We start from the raw sequence: 14,751 nt of genomic DNA, 5'->3' as shown, positions 1-14,751 counted from the left end.
ACCTATCAGTCATTAGAGCTTGATTTTGTATTCAGTCTTTGGAGCATTGCCAATATTTGCCTATACCAAATCTACTAAAGTTATCCTAAAAATTAGTATCTCCATGAAGCTTCCCCCATCTGAGATGGGAAAATACAATTTATCTCTTCCTCTGTGCATATTTTCTCTGCTATTGGGGATATACCTTGTTTCCCTGATGCTTAAAGAATAAGTTTTCTACAGGTTGCTTATTTCTTAAGAACTTGATATATTCTCTTATGCCAGGATACAAAGTCAAGCCAAATTAGTGACCATTCATTATTTCAGGACATTATGTACACTTTTCTCATGATTTATTTCTCATGATATATTTCTCATTTTTATGTTTTTAACATAAAACATCATGACTCTACACCCTCCTCAATCTCTCTGTTGTATTCAATAAAATTTTCCAGTTCTCTTCTTATTATTTGTCAATTAGGAACTACCTTTGGCTAACGATGAGTCTGCCTATTTCATTGTCTCTACTGTTATTTCTTTATAACTCTAGTGGTTTCATGTTTGTCCTTGCCCAGTATCACACAATGGAAGCCTACCAGCATATTTTTTATAAGTGACGGTGTATTAAAACTTGTTGCATTTATAAATTAGAAGGGGCTTAGACAACATGATATTGCCTAGCCTGTCCTAGACAGGCATGGGGTTTATTTTCAGGCTTTCCTCACAAGCTCTTACCCATCTTGAATAACAGTGCCTAGTCCACCATTTTTTCCCTTAAATGTCCTTAGAGACCAATAAGCTTGAATATAGTCTGAGAATATGCCAAGGACTGCTATGGCTATTCCCTGAATTCTGCTGCAGATAGAAAAATGTTGGAAAATTGTTTTTCCCCAGAGGCTCTGGCTGAGAGCATCTCTCTTGATTTCTACCCTTTCTCCATCAGCTAAAGAGCCACCTGGCTCTCAGGAGAACTAAAATGGGCTGCAATTCTAAAACGAAACAGAGGTTCACTGCTAGCAAGGAAGCTTTATGTGAACATTCACAGACTGATTAAAGAATACTATCAGCATTTATATTGTCATTATTGAGAAAAAGAATTGACATAGATATTTAAGTAAAATACAAAAATTATCATTAGAACATGTTTTCTGAAAGCGAGTGGAATCTTACAAAGTTGACAAAAATTAATGCAACTATTTAAGTTCATTTTTAATTACTTCCAGGAAATTTATTTATGGAATAAAAATAAAAAAGAAATAGGCTAGCAACAAAAATCAATGAGTAGAGAAAATATCTCACGAAGTCATAAACCTTGAGAACTGTATGAAGATATTTCAATTTCAGTACAGCCATGCATTGAGATAAATCTTAAATTAATTACTAGTTGTTTATTTTTTAAAAATGTTATTATAGTTAAGAAGGATCTAGAAGTCTATAAAACCTGTAGTCTGAACTTCAAGATGTCATACACTCTGTCTTCAAAGCCGTTACTATCAAATGTGCTGGCATTTAAGATTACTCAGTAATATGAAATAAAAATTTAAAGAATCAAAAATAATGCCAACTAAGAAAAAATTACATGTTACCCAACTTAGGAATTTTTCCTTAACAAACCATTATATGGACATACAGGCTCAAAATTTTATTTCAATTAATAATATATGATTAAATAATCAATAAGTCTTAATGCAATAAAAATAGCCTAACATTTTAGAAGTTTCTCGAATTTCTACAAATATACACATATACGTTTTAAAAAAGTTCTTCAGAAAATAATCTTTTATGTTATCAATAACATACATTAATTTCTACATTATAAAAATAACTTCCTTACCCATATCTGACATTTCAGGCACAGTAACGATGTATGGTCCATCTGTGAACTTGGGAGCATTGTCATTGATATCTTGTACTTTGATGATGAACTCGGATTCAGGTTCAAGAGGCTTGTTTGTCCTTCTGTCGATAGCCTGGGCATGAAGAACATAGTGTGTTTTCTGCTCTCTGTCCAGGCTTTTGGTTGAGTGGATGTCACCCGTTGTGTCGTCGATGATAAATATAGTCCCAGCTCCTTCCCCAGTAAGGATGTACTTGACAGACCCGTCACCTTTGTCGGAATTGGAGTGCAGCTGTAAAACAGACATAGACAAAATCAGCTTGATTTATATTCTGATGACATGTGTTTTCTGAAGATTATCAAGAGATTAAGACTTCAGTTTTCTTTTACACTGTGAACTTCACGCTACAACAGCCATTTCCTTCCTTATAGATTTCTTTACTTGGTATTAACGGATACTCCGTCTTGATTTCTCCGAGTTTCAATAACTGTTTTAGAAACTGATAAATAGTATGCATTTTAATTTCAGTATTTTTCATAATCACTGTTGTCTTTCTTCTTAATCAAGATTACACTGTGCAATATGAAGTTAGGAAAAGATATTTCCACCACTCCATCATTACTTTCCATGTCTGGGGAAATTGTCATGAGAAAATTCATATAAAATTTAATCAACATTGATTGTTGACATTAGATCTTGAAAGAGTAGGAGCAACTGAAATTCAAACATATTAATCAATTTTTCAAAAGCCAAAACATATATCACCAAGGTACTAATTTCATAATTCGTAGAATAAAAAGTGTAATATCATTTCCAATAAATGTTTCTATGTAGAAATTATAATTTTTGTTGCTATTTTTATTTACTTAAGGGACTTGAAAATATTATGACAAATCTAGTTAGTGGAGAAATATTAATCAATTGGTAATACTGACAAATGATTACATTTTCATTTCTTCAAATGATAAAATATATAATGTTAATTTACAAATACTACCTCTGTAGCAAATAGCTTCTGTAAGAAAGATGAATTTAGAATATAAATACATAAATTTGACTAACGTGTATAGATAAAATAGCTTCTGTATGTCATTTAACTCTAAGTGACTGAAATTTACATGGCATAGCTTAACGTGCAGGTAACTCACAATTAAGATTCTACTTCAATTTAATTTGTGACACCAAAATAAATAAGATTCACTGCCAGTAGAAGACAAGGAATTTTGTAAAACCACTGATATCTATTTTTTGAAAAACTGTCTTTCCCTCTGAAGAAATCTGAGTGGTTTCCTCTGCATGGAATATTTTGGTTTGCATATCCTCAACTGCTCACTTTTAACTTCCTTTTGATGTTAAGAACAATGAAAATATAGTGGCCTCGGGCTCACTTAAGAGTCTGGTGTGGAATAGTGTAGAATAGTGTGGCCAGTGAATCTTAGGAACCCAACTTTCTCCTCCTCCACACACTGGGAATATAAGCATTTATCACTGTGTCCAACTTTTAAAAGAATAATTTATTTTATGTTTAGGAATGTTTTGCTTGCATGCATGTAAATAAAAATAAAAACATTTTGCCATGTTTTATCATTTATGAAATGCTTATCATTTATGAAACAGACACTGACAATCTGCCCTAACAACCCATTTAAGCCACTCTTCATCTGTATAACAATTTGTGACTAACACTAGCAAAGCATCAAAGATGCTATCTAACCATTTCTAAGAGATTTTCTAGAATACTTGTTAGGAACATTATTAAATAAGAAGTAGTTTGGTAATATATATATTTAACTATTATAACTTAAAACTTGGCAAAAATGTTTTATTTTATTTTAGAAGTAATTTTAGAAAGATATAACAATGCTTAAAATAATCTTCAGAAGCTAAGGAGTGATCACCTATATAATCAGTGAAATCACTATGAATACTTATTTTTGTATTTAATAATTATACTATATTTAGATAAAAGAGAGTCTTGTATGTATATTAGAAGGAGAATTAATGTTTTCACCATGAAGCACATGTTTACATTTTTTCTCACTATGTATTTTGTAAACTAGTCAGATAAATTTTTATGAGTTTTTATGAATTTGGCTTTTTAAGCATGAATTTAGTCCAACAAATGTATCTTCACAATTTATAAAGCACTGTACATTGACATGCCAGAAGTTATGATTAAATTGAACATAGTTTATTACTGATGATTTAGAAATATTTATAAAACTGGAAAATATTACTAACATTATACTGAAATACTAGAAAATACATTGGGAATATCATCAGTTGTTCATAATACATAGCTTGAGTATTTAAGTAATGACGGTGCTTATATTACTAAAGAAACTTTTAATCTAGTGAGCTTGGTTGACTTGTAAAATCATTATTTCAGTGTAGCACTGATGAAAACAACTTCATTAGGATTTAGTTCACTTATTAATAGTTTATATAATTTTGATGATAACTGTTGCTGAAGGAGCAAACTGATTCATTGAGGGTTTTCCTTCACTGTTCAATCCTTTCTCGGTTATCCATTTTTACTTTCCAGGTTTATTCTGCAATAAAGTTTGAGCCTGAGAAAACTACACTTGTTCTACTGTGAAATTTTGTTTAATAAGAGATTTGTAAGTACCCAGAGGGATCACCGTATGTATATTATATTTTAAGAGACAAGGTATGAGTAAACAGGGGGAGGAATGGATGAGAGAATTACAACTAAGAGAAAAGAAAGGTTACATACACATGGGGTGTGTGCTGCTTTGAAGGATGAGACACAAAAAACAAAACACAAATCTTTTGCAAACAAATATATGTTGTATTATTACCTAGGTCTAGGCAATGGTAACAGAAATGTTTTAGTTTGTCTGCGGCTCACAATCAGACTTGACTAAAAACAATTATGAGTAGAGCATGAAAATAATGAATATTCAATGCATAGATAGAACACTGACTTTATAGATACTAAAATGTTATTCGTTTGCGTGAATTTTTCAAGGTATGTTAGAAAAATTATTTGGAAAATAGCAAAATGTTTTGTTGAAAAAATTCCAACTTGTACTAACTTATTTTTCTGAAAATATCTCTTGATTCCACAATGACTGAACTTTCTCTGGGCCTTGCAGCCAGATGAAAACTATGCTTTGAGAATATTGTAGTGACCTGCTATCCAATGTGCACTTAGCATGATAATTTTTAATATGCCTTTAAGAAAAAAATATAACCAACCAATCCTTGGATTTCCCATGCAATTATCTTTTAAAACTTAAGCTAAAAGCCTAATTTTTAAATGTCTAAGTACTCTCCCATGCCCTTAACTCCAAATTTGTGTGTGTGTTATGCTAATCATTTAAATCATAAAAGTTTTCAATACGTTGAAAGCATTCTTAAACAAACTATCATTAATGTCAGAAGTACTCGGTGGATAAAATCTTTTTGTAGCTTCAGGTGCTTTTCTAGATCAGTGGTGTCTTGAATTAGGGTCTCTATTGCTGTGACAAAACACCATGACCATATAGCTCTAGATCATAGTCTATCATTGGAGAATGTGAGAATAGGAACTGAAGTAGAGCTGGAACCTGGAGGAAGAAGCAGTTGCAGAGGCCATGGAGGGGAGCTGATTGCTTACTTGCTTCAACTGGCTTGCTCAGCCTTCTTTCTTTTTTCTTTTCTATTTTTTTCTTTTATTAAATTGGTTTTTATTGAGCTCTACATTTTTCTCTGCTCCCCTCCCTGTCTCTCCTCTTCCCTTCCACCCTCTCTCAAGGTCCCCACGCTTCCAATTTACTCAGGAGATCTTGTCGTTTTCTACTTCCCATGTAGATTAGATCTATGTATGTCTCTTTTAGTGTCTTCATTGTTGTCTAGGGTCTCTGGGATTGTGATTTATAGGCTGGTTTTCTTTGCTTTATGTTTAAAAACCACTTATCATCCTACTTTCCTAAAGAGCCCAGGATACCAGCCTGGGGATGAACCACCCACAATAGGCTGTGCTCTCCGCCATTGATCACTAATTGAGAAAATGCCTTACAGTTGGATCTCATGGAGGCATTACCTCAACTGAGGCTCCTTCTTCTGTGGTGACTATAGTCTGTTTCAAGTTGACACACAAAAACAGCCAGTACATTTGGGTTTAGGAAAGAAACATTTTTCTTCGTATAACTCTGTTAAGGATTTCTGTAAAGAATTCTGTCATTCCTTTCTCAGACCCCATTTTATATGTCATTTAACAAATATAGATCACAATGCCTTTATTACAGTTACAGACTTATACAGAGAACAACACACAGGCAACGTGTAAAGACAGAACAGACATATAATTGATAGACCACAGACAGCATTAACCACAAACTATAGACTAATAGGAAATTTAAGTTAAAACGTGGTGGAATCAAATTTGGGTTCAGGTTTGTTCATGTTAATTCAAGAGAATATTTCTCTCAACTTTTTAGTATGGCATTGAAACATTTTAGTGCCTTCTCTAAGTTGGTTTTACATTAACAAACATGTTTATTAAAATAACAATAACAAGGTGTTACGCAGGATGAGAAATAAATGATTAAACTTATGAACTTTTGTGAAGGAAGTTATATTGTCATTCTTGTAGTCTACTAGGAGTGTAGAAACTTCTTGTATGTCTGATCACATAATAAACAATGGTAATCAGTTCTTCTTTAACAGACAAGAGAGAACAAAGGGCAAAGAAGAAAAACAGGAAGGTAGTCACCCAGAAAATAGCATGAACAGTTTTCCTGCATTACCTTCATAGAGTGTCTTTTTCTTGGTGTTAAATGGAAACATATGGTCCTCTCAAAGCTAATGTGGCACACATGAATTCACCCCAGAAAACTATTTATGCACACTAGACCACATTCGGATCATGACCTAAAAATTTATAGTTTTCACTCCAATGCACAGTTGCTCTCTGGGATAATATGTGATTCCTTAGGGATGAATAATTTTAAAAGGTTAAGGACATGGTGGCAGAGTCATTAATTTTGAAAGTTGCTTTGTGTTAGAACTTCGAGCTGTATTACAAATGTGGGCCACTGAGTTAAAAGTGCAATATAGTATGTTGTATAACATTTGTATAGGGGAAATGCTTGTCTTTATATTTCAGAGAAGAAAGAAAGAAGGGCAAATATCCAATGTTAACAATCCATCATTATCAAACCAACACTGTTTTTATAAAAAATACTGGTGAATCAATGTGGGATATAAAAATGACAGTAATTTGTGTTCTTGATAATTACTAAATATATTGTTTTAAATTGTTATATTTTAATTAGAAGTTTAAAATGTAAAGTAATATATCATTGATATATATTAATGAATTCATTTTGTCCCAAACATTTCAAATACCAACAATATCTTGATACCTCTAAACCTGTTTCTCTGGGAAAAAAGAAACAATAATAATATCTTAAAATTAATTTTCAAATTTTATTATAGAATATATGTATTCAATGAAAAAGTAAGTAACAAGTAAGTCAAAACAGAACAATATTTTAGAAAAGATTGGAGGATAAACAATTAGCTTGATAAAATCAATATGAAAAGATATTTTGAGTAAAAATTTATCCTTTAAATTTTATCAAATTTACATTTATTCCCAGAGAAGTAAACTAATAAATAAGGAATAGGAGGGCAAAGAAACCAACGGGAAATTAGATAGAATATTAATCTTGTGGGACAATGGTTTTGTACCCTGTAAAGATTTGTTACTTGTATTGCTTTAATAAAATGCTGATTTCCAGTAGCCAGTTAGAAATTATAGGTGGGGAAACCAGAACAGGAGAATTTTAGAAAGAGGAAAGGCTTGGTCTGCAGTCATCACCCAGATGCAGAGGAAGCAAGATTAGAATGCCTCACTGATAAAAGTTACCAAGCCATATGGCTAACACAGACAAAAATTATGCTTAATGTAAGTTTAAGAATCAATAAGAAAACATGTGCTAATAGGCCAAACAGATTATAATTAATGTAAGCCTCTGTATGTTTCTTTGGTACTAAATGGCTGCAGGACTGGGAGGTAGAGAAACATCTGCCAACAGAAATCTAAATACAAGTTTGGGGATCTTAATATACGCTATAAGAAGTCTCATGTTTCTTATCATTTGAAGTGGTCATAGTGACATACCCCTCACCGGAATTTTGGAATGTCTCATCTAGTTGTTCTCAGTGTTTGAGGACTATAGAATACAGACAGTGGTTAAGAATTTCTTTTTTAGTTGTTGGGAAAACTCAAAAATTGATCAAACAAGTTGGAATTGAAATAAAATTCATAGCATACATATCTACCTATAATGACATAGTGACTTTTTTTTTGTCTCCATCAGAGTCAACCAACAGAAGAAGGAAGTGACAAGTAGCAGTAAAAAAGAATAATAATCTCATTAAACTTGATTTCAAATCCCAGAAAATATTGACCCATATTCACTGACCAAACATTAGGGTTCAGGAGAGTTAGTGATTTATCTGATTAAAATGAAAAAAATGCTATTCATGCTAGATTGTTTCATTTTCAAAGGAAAACAGTGCTGACATACAGGAGAGAAAAGAGACAGGAATTAGATGTGCTGTCAAAAATCCATGTGAAAGTAAAATAAAAAAATAGCTATTTAATATGATCAACACTTTTAGTTCTTTTATCCGTCTGTGTTTGGGTACGAACAGTGTTTATTGCTCGTTGTACATAATTACTTGGCTACAACTCTGAGAAAACCATCAGAATGACATTCTGAGTAGAGTCTACAAGTATATCACTGATGAGATCAGGACAGTTACCAGAAAAACATAACAGATATGCATTATGCTGAGAGGTTACAACCAATTCAGCAAAGAAAGAGAGAAAGAGAAGGGTTGGAATAAAGAATGACTATCAGATACTATTGGAATATTGTAAAAACACTGTGAGTTTAATTGCGGGCTGTGTTATGCTCAACACTCTGCATACAGATCTTTATCTTACAAAGATAGTTCATAGAAATGAAGATTCAGAAAGAGGTCTCTTGAAACTGACAAAGAATTCTCAATGGATTATTTTCTTGATACTATGGAAATGACTGAAGATCTGTTCAGTTCTTATTCTAATCCAGGGAGAACTATCTAAAACCTATGGTCAGGTAAAGTTACTGAAAAATATTTTCATGTTTCAAGTAATCAAGTTTGGAGGATTTGTTAAAGAACTTGGAAGGGTCTAACTTATCATTCTGATACAGACATAAAAAATTCTTTTCACATCGACAACAATGCTTAACAAGTGAATATCTTAGGGGGGAAGTGTTGACAGAATAAAATAATCACTTTAGAAATATTACTAGCATATTTCAAAAATAAGATGCCAATGTGTTCCGAGGAGCATGGGGAACAGGAAAGGCTCGCAGAGAATTTATGAAAGTGAGCTCACAGATGAAAATTGCATGAGATGGGGGAGAGAGGAGAGTTTTGACCTGTGATGTATCATAACTACCTGAGACATATAAAGGACCATTGTGGTTTTAAACTAGAAAATACAAACAGGAGATTAAAGTGACATGAAGCAGTAAGACATGTTCCTACCATTTATATGTCCTGGAAGTGAAGTTTCTACAACATCTGTATTTTAATTTGTAAGAAAGATTAAATAAAACATAATATTTTGCAACAGTTTCTGAAAAAAAAACAAGATAAAAATTTCTATTGATCAGTTGAAGGATTAAATAAATTACAGAAATATCAGAGGAATTCTGAGACACTCTACTTTGGCATTGTCATTGAGATATCCCAAATAAGATCTTAGAGAGAAAGAAAGATGATATTTCAATGTAGAATCTTGAGTTCATGATAAAAAATTTGGCTAACATTACTTCATGAGCACAAAAAAGTATCACCAAAAAGGCAATAATTACAGAAATAAAGCTAAATGATGTTATTGGTGAACTAAAAATAAAGGGGGAAATATTGGGGTATTCAGAAGCCTGTGTTGCAACGCCCAAGCAAAGGGATCCAATTCCATTTGCTTCGATCGGTTCTCATTTGAAGAGAATTAGCAATTTGATCTGCTTGCAGTCAATATTCCTAAATACTTTGCTGATTTCCAAGGCTATTTGATTATGTTTTTCAGGTATTTAGTTATTTTATTTTATATTATTTATTTTTTATTGATTTTATTGAGCTATACATTTTTTCTCTGCTCCCTTTTCTTCCTCTCCCCTCCCCTTCAACCCTCTCTCATGATCCCCATGCTCCCAATTTACACAGGATATCGTGTCTTTTTCTACTTCCTTGTACATTAAATCCATGTATGTCTCTCTTAGGGTCCTTATTATTGTCTAGGTTCTCTCTGGAAATGTGGATTTTAGGCTGGTTTTCTTTGCTTTATGTCTAAAAATATCAGACAGAGGACTGATCTCCAAAGTATATGAAGAACTCAAAAAATTGGTCATCAATAGAACTAATAATCCATTTTAAAAAATGGGGTCCAGACCTAAACAGAGAACTGCCAACTAGGAATCTAAAAGGGCTGAAAGACACTTTCGAAAATGCTCAACATCCTTAGCCCTAAGAGAAATGCACATCAAAACGACTCTGAGATTCCATCTTACAGCTGTAAGAATGGCCAAGATCAAAAACACTGATGACAATTTATGCAGGAGAGGTTGTGGGGTAAAGGAACACACCTGCAATGCTGGTGGGAGTGCAAGCTGGTACAGCCCCTTTGGATAGCAGTGTGGTGATTTCTCAGAAAGGTTTCAGGTATTTCAATTCGATATTTGTTAATTCAGTCCTTCCTGAATTTTTTGAATTTTTAACCATGTTTCTTTCTCCCATATTCAATATAAGCCTTATCATTTCTATTTCTCTTCATAGTCATCAATCTGACCTGAAATAATGCACCCGAAATAATTAACAATCAATAAAGTCAATTCAGTATAACTGAAGAGAAGGACTAAGTATATTTTTACTATGTTCCAGGCAACATACCAACATAAATTCAACAGAATCCAGTATCCTCATGTGTATTCTTTGTGAGAGCAAGGAAAAGTAATAGATCCATACCTCGAGAGTGCTCCCAGGAAACCATAATGAAAGCCTCCTTTCAGTTTGGGAAAATTTTTCAGAAGTTAGAACACTGAAACCCATATCCCAGCTCTGCTTCTCTTCCATAAAGATCCTAAGGTACTGATTTTTTTTTTTAATTTCTCAGCACACTTTTCCATAGATCCTCATCTTCTTTAATAATAAATTTTAATGTATGAATAGATTTAACATCACAAAGAAGTAAGAGTTATTAGATGACATAGATTTTAAAAAGGAGGGGAAACTTAGGAATCATCTTAAACTAGATTAAAACTAGAAATCAAAACACAACATTCCGACATAAAGATTTTGGATTCTGGAAAGTTAGGATAAGTGAATAGCAAAAATGGAGAGAAATATATGAACTAAAGCATAAAAAGGATTTCTTCAGGCTCCCTCACCAGGTTTCCTAGCCTTGTGGAAATTACTCAACTCATGTAGAAGTCCTCACGAATCTGCATGCTAAAAAAAATTTCTGCAAAATCTGCCATGTATTTCTCCTTGTTCAGTTCATTAAGAATGAAAATGGCATTCCGAATTTTTAAATTGAGTCCAAGTTGTTTTGTTTTGTTCGACACCTAAAAATATTCTTTATCCTTTCTTTTCTTTTTCCTTTATTTCTTCATTCTTTCCATACATCTTAGTTTGAATCAGAGTAAATAACCAGAGCTGTCTGACTCTGCCATTTCTTAACTGTGATTAGTATTTTATGTTTTGTTGTGCATTTGTCTCTCAGATTTTCTCCAGATTATTTTTCAATTGTTTTCTGATTCTGTCTTCATTAGGATATCTGCCAAATCCACTTCTTTCACCAGCTGCCGTTAATCCATCTACTCTTCATACTTTCTCCCTTAAATTATTTAGTGTTTTCTCACCTGTAGAATCAACTCTGTTGCCCTTTTCCCCATACCAAGACGTTGACTCTAAATAAACCTTAGTGAGTTTCAAGACTTTGAATCTGATTATTATCCAGATGAACAACATGTAAATGTTCCCAGGATCTACAGTTGAATAATGCCTTGTTTTTTGTTATCTCTGCTTATGCGCTCATCTTGTGGATGTTCATTATTCATGCTAAATTAAAATAAAAACAGAATAAATTTGTTCCTTAATTGGTAATAATTTAAAACTAATTATTTCAAACAAGTATTGTCTATTTGTCTGCCTGGATTTAAGTGAATACCTTTCAATTTTAGTGTAATTTAAATAATGTATTTTGTTATTTAATATGGTCAAATAGACAAAATTTAGAATCAACCCAGGAGAAAAAGAGACTGCACAACAGGTCATGTAAAAAGTTTGTTACTCCATAATGTTTCACAGAACTCCATATCAGTGTATCACTCATCACTGTGTACATGGTCGAGCATCACCGATATTGTGTCCCATCTCTCCACAGTTACTTTAGTCACACTGAGAGCAGAAACAAAATTCCATTCCACTTTGTTCCATATCATAAAAAATTCTGATTGTTAATAAGTACCATTCTAAAATAACGTGATTCAAACTTTCATAACTAATTCTTTTACCACTATTAAGGATTAATCTAAAAATTTTTATACACATGCAATGCTGTGGTTCACAAACTTCCCCGATGATTCAGTCTATTGTTATTGCTCTTGGTGGGCCACAGAGATTGAAAGTGCCTATTGCTGAAAGTATATATACTTCAGAAACAGAGACCAGAGAACTCTGAGCTAAAACTGACCTAAATGTCCCATTGTTTCTCGATATGTTTCCTGGTACCAGAGGGACCCATGGAAACTTCAAGAGATGGAAGCAACCAACAGGCCTATGATGCCTATGAACCATATCAATAACCAGCATGGCACAAATCCCCCAAGGCTGCAGTACTGGCATGAATACAATGGTGGCAACCAATAATTCTCTACTGGACCTAACCTGACCTTAAAATTGAAAACCATGCTTGGCACTGAAGAACTACCCAGCTACTCAGCATGTCAACAACAGAACAGAATATATAAACAACACTTTAATAGGACAGTGTAATGTCAAACTATATTATAAATACTTGTTCTTAATACCCACAAGTAACTGTAGTCCTAACTCATCTATGATGAAATTTATTTTTCAGCAGACAAAGAACAATATGAAATGTCACAATCAATCAAAACACAGATTGTGGAGACCAGTTTTAGTGGGTAGATCTAAAAATCACTCCTAATCTAAGGCTCAGGGGATTGTCATAGAAGAGGAGACAAGATTATAATAGCAAGAGGATCAGGAGTTTGCTGAGATATTGCATTTTCTAGTGATGCCAATTACCAATAAAGTCTCATACACATGACTGCCTAAACATGAGCTGAAGAAGGCCATCAACAAAGAAATGACAAACTGGAAAGATAATGTCCACAAGGCCTCTAGCCTGCACCTGAATATCTCAGTGCCTGAGGGATGCTGAGAGGGGCAGAAAGAGTTTCCTCTAGTAACAATTACGCTGACTGGTTACCCAATGCCAAAGGGTCACCCCTGAAAAGGTACAGAAAAGTATCATCATACAGAATGAGAAGGCTATATTTAGAAATATATGCATATACATATAAGCATGTAACAGCAATTGATTAAACATAGGGGTCATAGATTAGTCAAAGAACAAGGATTAAATGGGAGTATTTGGAGGGCTGAAAGTATTTGGAGGGCACAAAGAGAAGACATTCATTGTTAGTTATTTTATAATTTCAAAACAAAATAAAAAATTTAAAAATATGTATACCACCAGGCAATGGCGACACATGCCTTTAAATCTAGCACTCAGGAGGGAAGGACAGGCAGATTTCTGTGAGTTCAAGATCAGCCTTTTCTACAAGAACTACTTCCAAGACAGGCTCCTAAGCTATAGAAAAACCCTATCTCTAAAACAAACAAACAAATAAAAACATATATCATGCAAAATGAGTCAAGAAAGTTAAACCAAAACATTATCAAACTAATAAACAAAACTGGGAGAAAATAGAAGGAATAAAAGACACCATTAAGTATTCCTAGCAGAAAAGCATTCATTACTGACAACGCATCAGAAAACTCTCATCTGTTCTCGTTAAGTAAGTATTACTAGTGTCTATAGACACATGACTAATGATAAGGCCAAATGATAAGTAAATAGGTAGGCAGGTAGATAGGTAGATAGATAGATAGATAGGTAGATAGATAGGTAGGTAGGTAGATAGACAGGTAGGTAGGTAGGTAGATAGATAGATAGATAGATAGATAGATAGATAGATAGATAGATAGACAAGTAGACAGCAGATAGACTGAGAAATGACATCATTCAGATAAGTAGATAATTGATTATTAATCAAAGCATAAATATGTAACAGGGAGTTTAATAGATACTGGTTTGATTCATGATAATAAAGATGGGGATAAAGAATAGGTTTACATAGCACTAACTTGTACAATTAAATAAATTCTATTATATAAAAAAGCTCTTTGTAGCACAAATTGGGGGAGTAGGCTTACCATCTATAAATATGGTACAATAAGGCCCAAAGTGGGATTTTCTTTAAGGAAATTTTAATAATACTTTAGCTAAGTTAATACTATAAAATTAGATTTTTCCAAATTAAGATGGAAAATTGTACTCAGCATCATAAAACTTTAAAAAATGTATAAAATTTACAAAAATTATAAATATATGTGAATTCTAGGAAATATTTGGTATAAAAACAGAGCATTTAAATATTATGAGAAAAATAAGATGAATGTAGATCTGAATTGCATGTATTGGCTTATACATATTTATCTGAGATACCATGGTGGTAAATCACAAGTAATTCCCCTTAAAATATTGGCATACTTGCTATTAGAGATTGAGAGTAAAATAAGTTTTCCAATAACCCAACCAAATCTGATTGTTATA

General features: G+C 32.9%; 1 protein-coding gene across 4 annotated transcripts in view; it reads right to left on the bottom strand.

Annotated features, from left to right (window-relative positions):
* The window catches only part of Cdh18 (cadherin 18), an 840,836-nt gene that overhangs the window by 202,856 nt on the left and 623,229 nt on the right, over positions 1–14,751 (bottom strand). For all 4 annotated transcript variants that reach the window (XM_085676602.2, XM_048457031.3, XM_048457032.3 and 1 more), the window contains one exon: positions 1,814–2,108. In XM_085676602.2, coding sequence (XP_085532728.2) covers positions 1,814–2,108 — 295 coding nt within the window. The remainder of the gene's footprint in view (positions 1–1,813; positions 2,109–14,751) is intronic.

Source organism: Myodes glareolus, chromosome 15 (genome assembly GCF_982192425.1).
Source record: "Myodes glareolus chromosome 15, mMyoGla1.1, whole genome shotgun sequence".
Taxonomy (NCBI): Eukaryota; Metazoa; Chordata; class Mammalia; order Rodentia; family Cricetidae; genus Myodes; species Myodes glareolus.
The sequence above is the reverse complement of the archived record's forward strand: the minus strand, read 5'-3'. Positions and strand labels throughout refer to the sequence as shown.